At 41.4% G+C, this 12,718-nt stretch overlaps 1 protein-coding gene across 2 annotated transcripts in view; it reads left to right on the plus strand.

The window, feature by feature from the left end:
* Positions 1-2,563: 2,563 nt before the first annotated feature.
* The window catches only part of ANAPC4 (anaphase promoting complex subunit 4), a 32,277-nt gene continuing 22,122 nt past the window's right edge, over positions 2,564-12,718 (plus strand). For both annotated transcript variants that reach the window (XM_074992569.1, XM_074992570.1), the window contains exons 1-8: positions 2,564-2,742; positions 5,022-5,127; positions 6,413-6,545; positions 8,197-8,271; positions 8,427-8,453; positions 8,541-8,585; positions 11,752-11,836; positions 12,310-12,420. In XM_074992569.1, the coding sequence (XP_074848670.1) occupies positions 2,635-2,742; positions 5,022-5,127; positions 6,413-6,545; positions 8,197-8,271; positions 8,427-8,453; positions 8,541-8,585; positions 11,752-11,836; positions 12,310-12,420 (690 nt within the window). In that variant the 5' untranslated portion in view covers positions 2,564-2,634. The remainder of the gene's footprint in view (positions 2,743-5,021; positions 5,128-6,412; positions 6,546-8,196; positions 8,272-8,426; positions 8,454-8,540; positions 8,586-11,751; positions 11,837-12,309; positions 12,421-12,718) is intronic.

Genomic DNA, 12,718 nt, shown 5'->3' on the forward strand with positions numbered 1-12,718 from the left:
ACTCCTATTGTATCCAATGTTTGCTTTTTTTTGCTCCAATATTACTGTTCACCCATATATAGTTGATCCACTATAACCCCCAGCTTCCTTTCTTTAGTACTCCTTCCTAGGCAGTCATTTATTTTGTATGTGTGAAACTGATTTGTTCCTTCCCAAGTGGAGTACTTTGCATCTGTCCTGATTGAATGTCATCCTGTTTACTGCAGCCCATTTGTCCAGATGATTTTGAATCCTATCCCCCAACACACTTGCAAAACCTCTCAGCTTTGTAACATTTGCAAACTTTACAAGTCTATTCTCTGCTATTCTTAGTCTAAATCATTGGTGATCTTTATAGTGAAAACCCCTGTAAAGACAGGCATGTACCTGTATTGGTAACACAATTAGGCTGTCTACACTTACAGTCCTCCTCTGAAAGAGGCATGCAAATGAACTGCAAATCTGGTCTTGTTTGCCTATTTTCAAAAGGAAAAAAAAAGACATGGATTTTTCAAAAGTAAACTCCATCTTTGAAGGAACACATCTTCTCATCTTCTTTAGTCCTCCCAGGCTGCATTGCTCAGGGGAGGGGGGTTGGAGGGAGAAGTGGAGTAGTGGTGCACGAGAAGTTGGAAGAAGCAGAGAGGGGGGGTGGAACAGGGTCAGGGAAGGAGGCTGCAGGGGGACAGGGAGGAAGTGGATCAGGGTGGAATCAGGGCAAGGGTGGGAAGAGTCAGGGCCTAGGGCAGACACAGAGATTGTCCCAGGCTAAGATCAGTGATAAGGATAGCCTTTCCCTGGGTTGGGGGTGGTGCAGGAAAGAGTCATGTGGGGGCAATGGTCACAGCTGGTGCCCCCCAGTAGTCTCCTATGTATAAGCACAAGTGGTGTTCCAGTTGTGGGCACTGATTTAAGCATGTTACTGAGCTATAGGCTATCACATATCTGCTCCTACACTACAATGAACTAATTAAAGTTTTATTAGCTAACAAGAATCAAGTTATTGAAAAGTTAAAGCAGGAAAAATATGTTTAGGTGAATCACAGTCTATCATTTCAAATGATGGCAGAGGTGGAGTGATCTGCCAGTCTCTCCTGGCTAACTAGAACAGTTCCCGGGATCTCCATCTTCTCCTTCAGTTATTCTGCTTTATTCAATTCCAAACTAGTAGAGACCTGAAAGATATTTCTTTGAGTTCATATTTCCAGCTTCTTCTCACAGGAAATAAGCTGACAGAGTCCCATGGGTTTTGACTCTTTATTAGCATTTAGAGTCCTTGGTCATCAACCACCACATACAATGACCACTTGCCCTCAGAAAGCAAGAATTCATACTTTCCTGATGAAATTCTTCATTTGGATTACACAGAAGTTCTTTTTACATTAATGGGTTATTTAGTTGTAACAGAGGTATATACAATGTAAATATTTATTACACTAATAAGGTACCTAAGTGAAAACAATGCATGTAACATTCCATTAGTTTTCATAAACTATAAGCAACAAATGAATTCTCATACCTTTGACAGTCATGTTGATCAATACCAGGGGTCAGCAGTTTTTCTGAGGTGGAGTGGAAGAATTTGACCTTTCAAACTTCATGTATGGTTCAAGTGACCATGATACTTTCTAAAGTCACTAATAGTCTTACTTACAACAGCTTCATTAATAAATAAAGACAGAGTTTTACTGCTAAGGCGGTGGCTGGTAGCATTACCTGCTCTCTGTTAAGCGACAGGTGCCATAGGTTTGAGCAAGCTCTTGGCTGAATAGTGGTGGAGGGTGGGGGACTGAGCTTCCATCTTGTGCGCCAATGAAAATCCAGCACCCGTGCTGGTGGGTTGCTTACCCCAACCTATACAAACGAACTGGCCTTATTTTCGGCTATACGTTTGTAAGTGTTGAGTGAAGCCAGGGGTTTTGGTGTAAATTGACACCTGGTCTGCTACCATCACACACTTGGACACAAGGCCAACCCTAGGTGGGGAAGGTAAACAACAAACCCCATCCCTTCTGCCTGAGGCTCTGCCCATGCAGCCAAACCCGGGCCCCAAGCCTCCCCGCCGGCCTCAGCCTTCCCACCCGGCTGCACAACCCCAGCCCCTCTGGCCCTGGAGTGCCAGGCGGTCCCAGCGCCGCACCATGTCCCAAGACTTCCTGCCAGCCCACACCCCCAGCTCCCTCTACCCAGCAACGGGCCGAGAGCCGCCTGCCTCACGCAGCTGGGACCTAACGGGCGGCGTGGAGCATCGGCGAGCCCAGCCCGGTTTTGGGCAGCCTATGCCTTCCCTGGCACCTGCAGTGCCCCTTCCTACTGCCGCACCCGCGGCCCCTCGGGATGCGCCAAGTCCTGGAGAGGTTTTCAGAAGGACCCCGGCGGCTCATCGGGGCTAGTGAGAGAGCCGCACCCCTCAGCGCTGCTTACAGCCGCGGCCGGCCGCTGGCGCGAACCAAGGTGCTAGAAGCGGGGGCCAGCCGAGAAGCAGCAGCAGCCCCCGGAAGCCGACGCGCAGGCGCAGACGCTATCGCGGCTACACGTGCCGCCAGGTGGGCGGGGCACGGCGGCGTAGGGCCGAGCCCAGCGCCGTCCCGGAAGGCGGGAGAGCTGGGCCGGGCCGGGCCGGGGGCTGCGGGGAAGCGGCCTGGGACCGCCGCCATGCCTGCCTTCCGGCAGGTCGGGGAGAAGCAGCTTCCCCAGGAAATCATCTTCATGGCCTGGTCTCCCAAGAGGGACCTCATCGCCCTGGCCAACAAAGCGGGGGAGGTGAGGGGCGGCCGGGCGCCGGGGCTTCGGGCGGGCCCGGCTTGGCAGCCCGCTGGAAACGATGCGGAGGGAAACTGCCTGGGGCGGCGGGCTGCAGTGAGGGGAGCGGGATTCCCGGTCTGAGAGCCCCTCTCCGCTCGCAGCGCGGGGCCCTGTTGCCTGCCCGCTCCGTGAGCGGTGTCCCGGGGCTCACCGCACGGGGCTGCGCTCGCTCCTCCCGCGGGAGAAACTCCCCCGGCCCGCTGGGCAGCGCCGTGCCGGGGAGCGGGGTTCGCCCGGTACCCTCCGCTGCTAGTATTGACACACTACAGCGTGTCTCTCCGCGCTAGCGGGGCCCGCCCCTTTGTGGCAGTTACCAAGCGGAGAGGTCGCCGGCAGCGCCAGCGCCGAAGATCCGGCCGGGCCGAGGGGATCCAGGCAGCCCCAAACCGGGGACTCGTCGGGGGCCGGGGGAACCTTGGCAGTCTCGGGGCTGGGAGCGGGCAGGGGTGTGGAGCCCCCCGGCAGCTCCAGCACGGGCTTGGTGCCCCGCTAGCAGCCCCAGGGACCCGGCCGGGGCAGGAGAACCCTGGTAGCCCTTGGGCACGGAGCCGGCAGGGGCTCCGAGGTCCGCCGGCACCCCTGGGGCTGGGGACCTGGGGAAATCCGAGAAGCCCTGGAGCCGGTTGCCGGCTGGGCGCGGAGATTTGCTGGCAGCTCCAGCCCCGTGGACCCAGACGGGGTAGGGGGTGGACGCCTCTCCTTTTATAAGAGTGTATATAGCTGAACAGTCTAGCTATCTCTGTTCCAGCTGGGGCAGGTATTAAGGGATTTTTAACTTCCCATGAGAATGACTTGGTAAGTGCCCTGGGGTTACCATGCTGGCATTCCCAAGGCATTGGTTCCTTCCCCCTGTGCTGGCTGTATTGCACAGGTGCCAACATCTGTGCAGGACAGACCCAGGTGTACTGTGGCTGTAAGGCAGAAGTTTGTGGAACAGTGCTGGCACTTTGCTGGAGCTTACTGTGTCTGAGCCGGTCCCTTCTGTCTCTGGTGTCTCTTGGGAGACTCCTGTTTTTCTCCAGCATTCTTAAAAATTACTTGCATTCAGTTGTCAGTATGAATTTCTTCAAAGCTTTTGTTCTCTCAGAATTTTGACATTCTTCAAATGTGTTGTGAAAAGAGGAGAATATTTAAATGTTTGTCCTGTCACTATAGGATTCTGTGTTCCTGTTCAGAATTTCAGGTTAAGATTCCTGAAAGGAACGGAAAGAGCAATAGGTGCTGCTGGGGATAGAGAGGGAATATTGTCTTTACATTTATGGCAGATGTGGATTTTTTTAAAATATATATGTGATCCTTTATTTGCAATATAATGAGTAGTATATTGGGCAAAAATACTTTGTGATAGAAGAATTTTTGCTTCACTTTATACTTCCATTTTAACAGTCTAAGTAAATGGTAATTTCCAGAAGAGTGCCTTGTTTTGTGTGTGATTTAGCAAGAGTATAAAATTAATTTATATTTAAACTAATTTTAAAACTGTAAAAGCATCAACAACTGGCTAGTGGTGTAGAGGCAGAAACAACATGTAATAGATCTCAGCTCATTTTTGAGAGAATGAAATTCACAGCTTCCCGTGCCAGTTTGCCATATATTGCTTCTGATCTTATGACAGAGTTATCCACTGATAACTAGGCTGGGGTTTTGCTTCCATAGAAGAGGAGACTGTTAATATCTCTTTATGCTTTCTCTCAATTCTTGTTTTCCTTCTCCCTTATAACACACCTTTTTGTTACACTGGTGGATTTCAACCTGTGGTCAAGGTCTCAGAGGATCCACATACTATGTCTAAGACTTCCACTTCCATTTGGAATTTCTTAGGAAATGTACAAATGGGAGGAAAAAATTGAAAATCACTACTCTACATTTTGGCCAACTCATGATGAATCGGACTATGCAGAGGAAGATGAATTGCAATGATTCTACAGAACAGTTACTATCTGTGATGGGATAGACTCTTTAAATACCATATTATTCCAGATAGCCAGATTGACTGATCGTAGACTTCGTCGTAACAGAAAACCTCTTTTAATGTGTTCATGGTAGACAGTGTGCCCAAGAACTGTGTGTGTATGTAAAATTACTACTTTCTTGATACGAATAGCTTTAGGTTTGAGTTTCAGGATGTGGGATTTAAGCCTAATAAAAGGAATGCATCTTTAGTGGCTGATTTACAAAATATTGTTAAAGGGGGAAGATGTTCAATTTTTCTACATTTAATCTGCCTGATTTTTCAGGTTTTACTTCACCGACTTGCAAACTTTCAGCGAGTTTGGAGTTTGCCACCAAATGAAAACACAGGGAAAGAAGTTACAGCCCTAGCGTGGAGACCTGATGGCAAAAGTAATGTTTAAATATATAATGCTTTGTGCTGCAACAAAAATGGTGTTGGAAATCAACAAAAGATATGTTCAGTGAACGTAGCACCACATAACTTGAATAAAAAAAAATACCCAATAGAATATGTTAAGAAAAGAGTGGCTTAATTTTATGTAGCAGTACTATTAAAATAATAGTGAAAGGTACCCTTTGATGTATGACGTGATCTATAAAGAATGACCAGAGTATAGTGGCACTCAAGTAACAAGTGAAATCTAAAATCTGAATGCAAGTTTGGGAATATTATGTTTCAAGTTTCATGGAGAAACTTCCAAGTTTTGCTAGTGCAAAGATTCCATGTCAATCAGCGATCTCTATATGAGCAGAATCTCCCATTACCTTATGAATTAACATTCTTTGAGGATGAAATAATTCAAAAAGGTGAATATAGTCACGTAAGATGTGATGGAAATGTTGCCCATTGAATATTAATGTCAGTTCTTATATCCAATAGGGATGAGCTCTTGAGAAACTCTGAGAATTATGTTGCGGTAAAATATCTTCGCTAATTGAACACATTGTTTCAATTACATTTTGGCACCAAATTTGCCAAGACTTGATTCCATATTTAGCTATGTTTTCTCCTGTGAGTAAGCTAAACATGGAGGCTACATCTGCCCTTATGGAAAAACTTTGAAATCACCTTGCTGATGGTCAAATTGAAGAATACTTATGAGGCACTGAAATGAATATTCAGTGCCTCATTATCTTGCTGTCAGCCATGGCACTTTGAAAGGATAAGATAGGATTTCAATGTTTGGAGTGTGCTTTCGAAAAGGACCCCCATGTAGACGAGCCTCACGCGAGTGGAACATGGCACTTTGAAAGTGCCATGGCCGGCAGCATGCTAAGGAGGCACTGAATATTCATTTCAGTGCCTCATTAGTGTTCTTTGATTTGGCTGTTAGCATAGCCACTTTGACGTTTTTGGTACGTGTAGACACGGACGGACATACATTGAACATATGTGTGTGTCTTTGAAGAATAAAGTCATTTGTCAGGTATGACCCAATATGCTCTCTTAAAATAAAAAGATTGACTTCAAGTCTGCTTTTCAGTAATGCTGATTGAATTTAGAACTGAAATTAATGTGGTTTTTAAGTACTACAAATAGAAGAAAGGAGAAAATGTATATAGTATTTGGATTTAATAACTGAAGCATCATTACATTTCCTGGTTTGTCGTATGCTTGAAGTAGCTGAAATATTTTGTGTGTGGACTGTTTAACATTATTCTGTTACTTCTCTAGTTTTGGCTTTTGGCCTAGCTGATACCAAACGTGTTATCCTGTGTGATGTAGAAAAACCTGAAAGCTTACACTCTTTCTCAGTGGATGCTCCTATTACTTACATGCATTGGATGGAAGTAACTGAAGAAAGCAGGTAGCTCTGAAACTTTATAATTAAATAGTAGAATATAGTAGTTGAGCAAAAACAAGTAATTTTGTCACACATCTTAGTCACTTTTCCTTTCTAGTGTCGACTTTTATATCACCATTGATAACAATGCAGTTCTAGTGCTATATATTAGATATTTGTGTTTTAGTTTTAAGAACAAGAACACTTAATATTTTTGTTTCTATTTATTAATTTATAGTTTATTATAGCTTATTTATTTGTGAACTAATGCTGCCTTGCATAATTGCTTCTCTTTATCAATATCAAGCCTATGGTTGTAATGTGCTGGGACAATGAAGGGTGATAAAATATTTTATCCACATTTTCAAGAATTTTAATGTTTGGTATATTTTTAAACATTCAGGAAGACCCAGAGCTATTGGAAGTGCTGTTCTTCATTATGTTCATATCTCAGGACTCCAAAGTACTCCCAGTGCCTGCTAGTTGTGTGTCATTAGTCATAAATTTTGCTTCTCTTCACTTTATAACATTTGCACAGATCTGATACATGCCCTCCAAAGTGCCACATGCCATAAGGGATTTCTGTGTCTTCGCAAGCTCTTCTTCACTGGTTATATTAACCCCCCACTTCTCCAACCCCCAAAACTCCACAAAACAAAATGTTTAAAACTTATTAAGACTAGTTAAGTTCCTAGGTACCCAATCCCTCCAACATAAACCCTGAACCAGCAAGGAAACATTAAGCTGGAAATATCTTTTAACCAAAGATTAATGCCCTCCTGGCCTGTTTTCTACACTCAACATCTTTGAAGTGTTGCAGGCATACAAATTTGGTATCAGTATCTGCAGCTGCAAAGATGATCTGTAGATTTCTGCATCCACGGAGGCGGATTCCTGTAGAAGCAAGCAGATTTGTAGGGTTCTGGATACAAAATTAGTATCTGTATCCACAGGTGTAGCTGCAAAAAAAACTTTGGATATCTGCATCTACATCTGCGGCTTTGTAGGTCTCTAAGCGTCTCCTTAAGTAACTTCCTGCAGAATACACAATGAATTTCCTGAGTGTCTCCTTTATAATACAATATGTAATTTTAAACACAACCTCATGTTTCTATCAGAAACACATAATATACTTGATGTCTGTGAATATACGTTAACCTGAAAAGAGGTTGTAAGTAAGGCTTTGTTTTAGACTGAGTCGTCTTTCTGTGACTTCAGTGGAATTTGGATCTGATCCGTAGACTTACACTAGGAAGTATTTAAAACTTTATGAGGCACAGGATGTGTGTGTATACGTGTGTGTGTTGTACATGATCAGGTCCCCTACGTGTGAGTGTAATACAAGTAATTAATAACGGTGGAAGATTTGAGAGACAAACCATTGAGCGAGCAAATATAAACTTGTTCTTCCCCTTTCTGTGTGGGAAACATTAAGTCAAGAGGAAAGGATATAAAAACAAAAAAATTGCTCACTAGCCATCTTGTATTGACATGATTATATTTTTAAAAGTATGTATTTAGAAGACAAAAATATAGTGTGAGACTAGTAACTCTTAAATATCTACGTGATATGTTAAGTCCAAATTACTACCTGACATTTATAGGCAATATATTACAATTTTTTAAATTCTGGCAGAAAAGGGATAGAGATTCATAATCATTTCTTCTTTTTCAGTGTTCTCACTTCATTTTATGATGCTGAGGATGAGTCAAATCTTCTCCTACCTAAATTACCTGCATTGCCAAAAAAGTAGGTGTTAAATTGAAAGGCCTAAGCAGCTTGCTTTCTCATCTGTTGTCCTTCTATGGGTTCTTTAATAGTACACAAACTGTTCTGAAGTAAATGAGAAGACATTTTTATTGAAGACACTTATTTCTCAAACTTTTATTTTTACTTCAATTTAGCTACAGTACCACTGCAAAAATCTTCAGGTAAGAACTGATGACACCATGTGTCTTTTTGCAATAATGTTTAGGATTGTATATGGGTTACGATAATCTTGTTTTCAATTTTTTTAGTGAAGAAAAATCAGATGAGATTATGAAGCTTTTGGGAGATATAAGGTAAATATTGTTCTTTGAAATCCGTGAAGTAGTGGCGAGTTTGGATATAAAATAATTCATAACTTTTTTCCTTAATGGGGTCCTATAAAAGGGGAGATGGGAAAGTCTCTTGTGGATCATAAAGTGTAAAGAAGGATTTGGTAGAATCAAGTCCTCCTTTTTGTCTGGAGGACTTGTTGAAGCAATATGGAAATGAAGCAGGATCTTTGTCACCCCTCAAGTGAAGGAGAGGGAGAGTTGGATGAATATTTGACAAAGAGCATTCTTTTAATCATCTTATTATTGGATTATTTAAGTATTCTGCAAAAGCAAAATTTTCTGTTGTTTGACAAAGAATCCCACTCTCTGATCACATTTAAATTTTTTGTGATGCCGTAGTTCAGCTAATTCTCCATTCCTCCAAAGAGTCTTCCAACAAAAAAGACCTGGTTTATAAAAATTAAGCATAAATATAAAAGTCCTTTGTCTCATTGACACTGTAATTGTAGTCACTTTCAGTTAAGCCTTTTTCATTTAAAAAAAAAGTGATAGGGATTCTTGGACATTTTCCTTTTATCTCCCCCATTTGCAGTTTGGATTTAAGACTAGAGAAATACATTACCAAACAAACCATCAGTGCTTAAAAATAGCTAAATGCAGCTTCCTCCTCCCCATCTTATAATCAGGGGAAAAAAAAATCTTTGTCCTATTTTTTTTCAGGGAATGTTTTGTTTGTTACTTCAGCAGGGTCTGAAAGCACTTGGAAATATGGAAAATGCTTATTGAAATTAAATTAAAGGGGTCAGATTCAGCTCCATCATAGATTCTGTATCCCAAAGAATGTACAGTACAGATAGATAGACAAAGGAGAGGAAGCGTAGGCACAGAAAGATGAAGTGGGTTGTCCAAGGTTACAATGCAAGGTAGTATTACCGTCAGGAATAAAATGCTAGTCTTTCAGGCCCAGTCCAATGCCCTGCCCACCAGATGAGGTTCCCTCTCTGTTGCTATTGTCATTAGTACTTGTTCTCAGATGCTACATTTGTGTTCAATTTTCATTGAGTGGGGCAATGTCATTTGGTGACAGTATGGCTGTGTCTACACTAGCCCAAAACTTCGAAATGGCCATGCAAATGGCCATTTCGAAGTTTACTAATGAAGTGCTGAAATACATATTCAGTGCCTCATTAGAATGCCAGCAGCCGTGGCACTTCGAAATTGACGCAGCTCGTCGCCGCGTGGCTTGTCCAAACGGGGGTCCTTTTCGAAAGGACCCCGCCAACTTCGAAATCCTCTTATTCCTAACAGCAGGTAGGAGTAAGGGGATTTCAAAGTTTCCAAGGTACTTTCGAAAAGGAGCTGTGCGGCAGCGAGCCGCGTGAATTTTGAAGTGCTGCGGCTGCCGGCATTCTAATGAGGCACTGCATATGTATTTAAGTGCTTCGTTAGTAAACTTCGAAATGGCCATTTGCGTGGCCATTTCAACGTTTTGGGCTAGTGTAGACGTAGCCTATGTGACATATTGTGAGTGAGATTAGTGATAAATTAGTTCAACATAAGAATAAAATATATTGTCTACTCTTTAGAAGGAAGATTACTAATTAGTGTGTGTGTGTGTGTGTGTGTGTGTGTGTGTGTGTGTATAAATCATGTTCTCTCATCGCATATACTGTGTATTTGAGAGTTTGTCTGATTACAAACTCCTGAAAAAGATGGGACCATGTAATTTGATATACAGTTTTTTCTTAGCGTAACTTGAACTAATGTAAGTGTTTGGTTGTGCCAGAGAACAAGATGTAACTGGAAGGCAATTGCTTGTCATAAAACCAAACAGAAAAGAGACCAAATCAAATACATTCCTCAAAATTGGCATAACTGAGTGAATCTTGAAAGAAACTGAACCAAGATGAGCCAGAAAAATAGGATGAACCAGGAGCAGGATTGTTTATCAATGAACTTTACAGAAAAGAGAGAAAATGAAAAAAAATTGAAGTTGTATTCTGTTTTGGCACAACTAAAATAATGCTTAAGGTTTGAAAATGAGATGTTATTGGAAGCCAAATTGATTATAGGCCTTATGTTAAAACCTAGCAAATAGAATTTATAGGGATGAAGAAAAAATACTTAAACTTTTTAAAATGGGATTTCCATTATTTTAAAAAAAGTGCTACAATCCCATGTGTTAAGAAACCCAAAACAACAAAAATTAACTTTACAAAAATAAGACATTTTTCAAAAATGCAGTAGTTTAAATAAAGCATGCACATTTTCATATTACTTCTGCCTGAGGGGCCCCCCCCACAAAAATTTAAGGACCTGATCAAGGCTGGATAAATCAGCTGGCATCTGCTATATAGCACTCTGCCAAATGCACAGCCATGCAAAATGTGTCACAAGCCCATGAAATCTGGGTGTTTTTTGTGTGCTTTTATGTTATACTGTACAGATATCATAGGGGAGATCAGCATTTCTACAGTTGGAAGTCCTGACCCAGAAGGGAGTCGAATGGTTATTTTACAGTGTCACAGTATTGCCATCCTTACTGCTGCGCCATGTGATTGTAATGCTGCCCATGTGCCCAGCTCTTGAGGCAGCACCCTGCTGGTAGCAGTACCATAGCATACTATCTTTACTTTTGCACTGGTTCAATGCTGGATTCCTGACCAGCTCTGAAGGCAGTGCTGCCTCCAGAAACTGCATAGAAAGGAGGGTAGTAATATCACAGCCCACTCACAACTCCTTTTTGGATCAGGACCCTACTGTTACATTACTGTGAAATTTCAGATTTAAATATCTGGAATGATTAAATTTACCATTTTTAAAATTTTATGACCAAGAAATTGACCAAAATGGACCATGAATTTGGTGCAGCCTTACTAGTATATCTGCATTAGTGGCATCGGAGCTAGTAACTTTTAGAACTCTTAATTTTACCATTTAAACAATATTTTAATGTTGTATTTGAAATTTTTATCTTATTTTAAAGTTAACTATATATTGCTGGTCGTCAACATGAGAGTGTGAAGATGACTTTTTAAATGCTAAATTCTAAGAATAAGTATTCATATGAAATAGAAATAGCCAACTAGTGAGTTACAGGTTGTTTGTGATTTTTCACAAAAAAAAAATGGTTTTCTCCAACTGAGAGAAAGTCACTTAGTAATTTCCACGCCTTCTCTGTTATTAGGCTAAATGCACTTGTCCTTGGAGGCAGTTCTGGATTCATTGAGTTTTATGCTTATGGAATGTACAAGATTGCTACAGTAACAGGGGTAAGTGTGGGGTTGTTTATTAGTTTTTAATTTTACTCTTCCATGTAATTTCTTCTTGTAAAATAAACGTTACTAGTTAAATACTGTTTGTACATCATCTTTGCGCATCTGAAGGACTGCAGCTTCAACACTTCAGTGTTACTATGCTTAAAACCCAAGGAACAATAGTTGTGTGGTTTTTATTTTGAGTTTTAATTAGTATTTTGTTAGTAAAAGTTCAAATTCTGTATCATTTGAAGCAAGGTCTGTAATTTAATACACATCATCCAAAACTAAATAGTAAGAACATATTCAGGTGAAGCTTTTGTTTCTCTTTTCAGTTGATATTTACAGAAAAATAGAGTACAGTTTGTTTAAAATAAAAGCATGTATTTAGTTCATCATTTAATAAGCTTGTGTATTATGTGTATGTGTACCTACTGGACTACTGAGAAAATGAAGTACTTTAGTACCTTTACATTGGACTCTTTCAGGTGGTAGGTTCTTGCCTGGGACTATGCTTGTCTAGTGATTTGAAATCACTGTCAGTCATTACTGAGGTGCAAGTTTCTCCAGACAGTGAACCAGAGATAATGTATTTCCTGGTGAGTAAAATGGAGATTGCAAGAGCAAAATAGTGGGATTTTCTAAAGCTATTATAATTTTGCTTCTCATGTCAAACAATTATAATATATTTCCCTGATTTCTGTTTACATAGTGGAGGGAAAAATACTATTTTCACCTTCTCTGAAGTTCATGTCATATGTAATTTTTCTATATTCTTTATGTTGATTCAAATTCTTATGTGGTTGACAGTGCTGAAGCTCTGGAGTGTTTAAATTTTTCTGAACATCAGCTATAGTCTAAAGCCTTTTAATATACTGTCTTCTTTCTGCCAACCTA

Source organism: Carettochelys insculpta, chromosome 4 (genome assembly GCF_033958435.1).
Source record: "Carettochelys insculpta isolate YL-2023 chromosome 4, ASM3395843v1, whole genome shotgun sequence".
Lineage (NCBI taxonomy): Eukaryota > Metazoa > Chordata > Testudines > Carettochelyidae > Carettochelys > Carettochelys insculpta.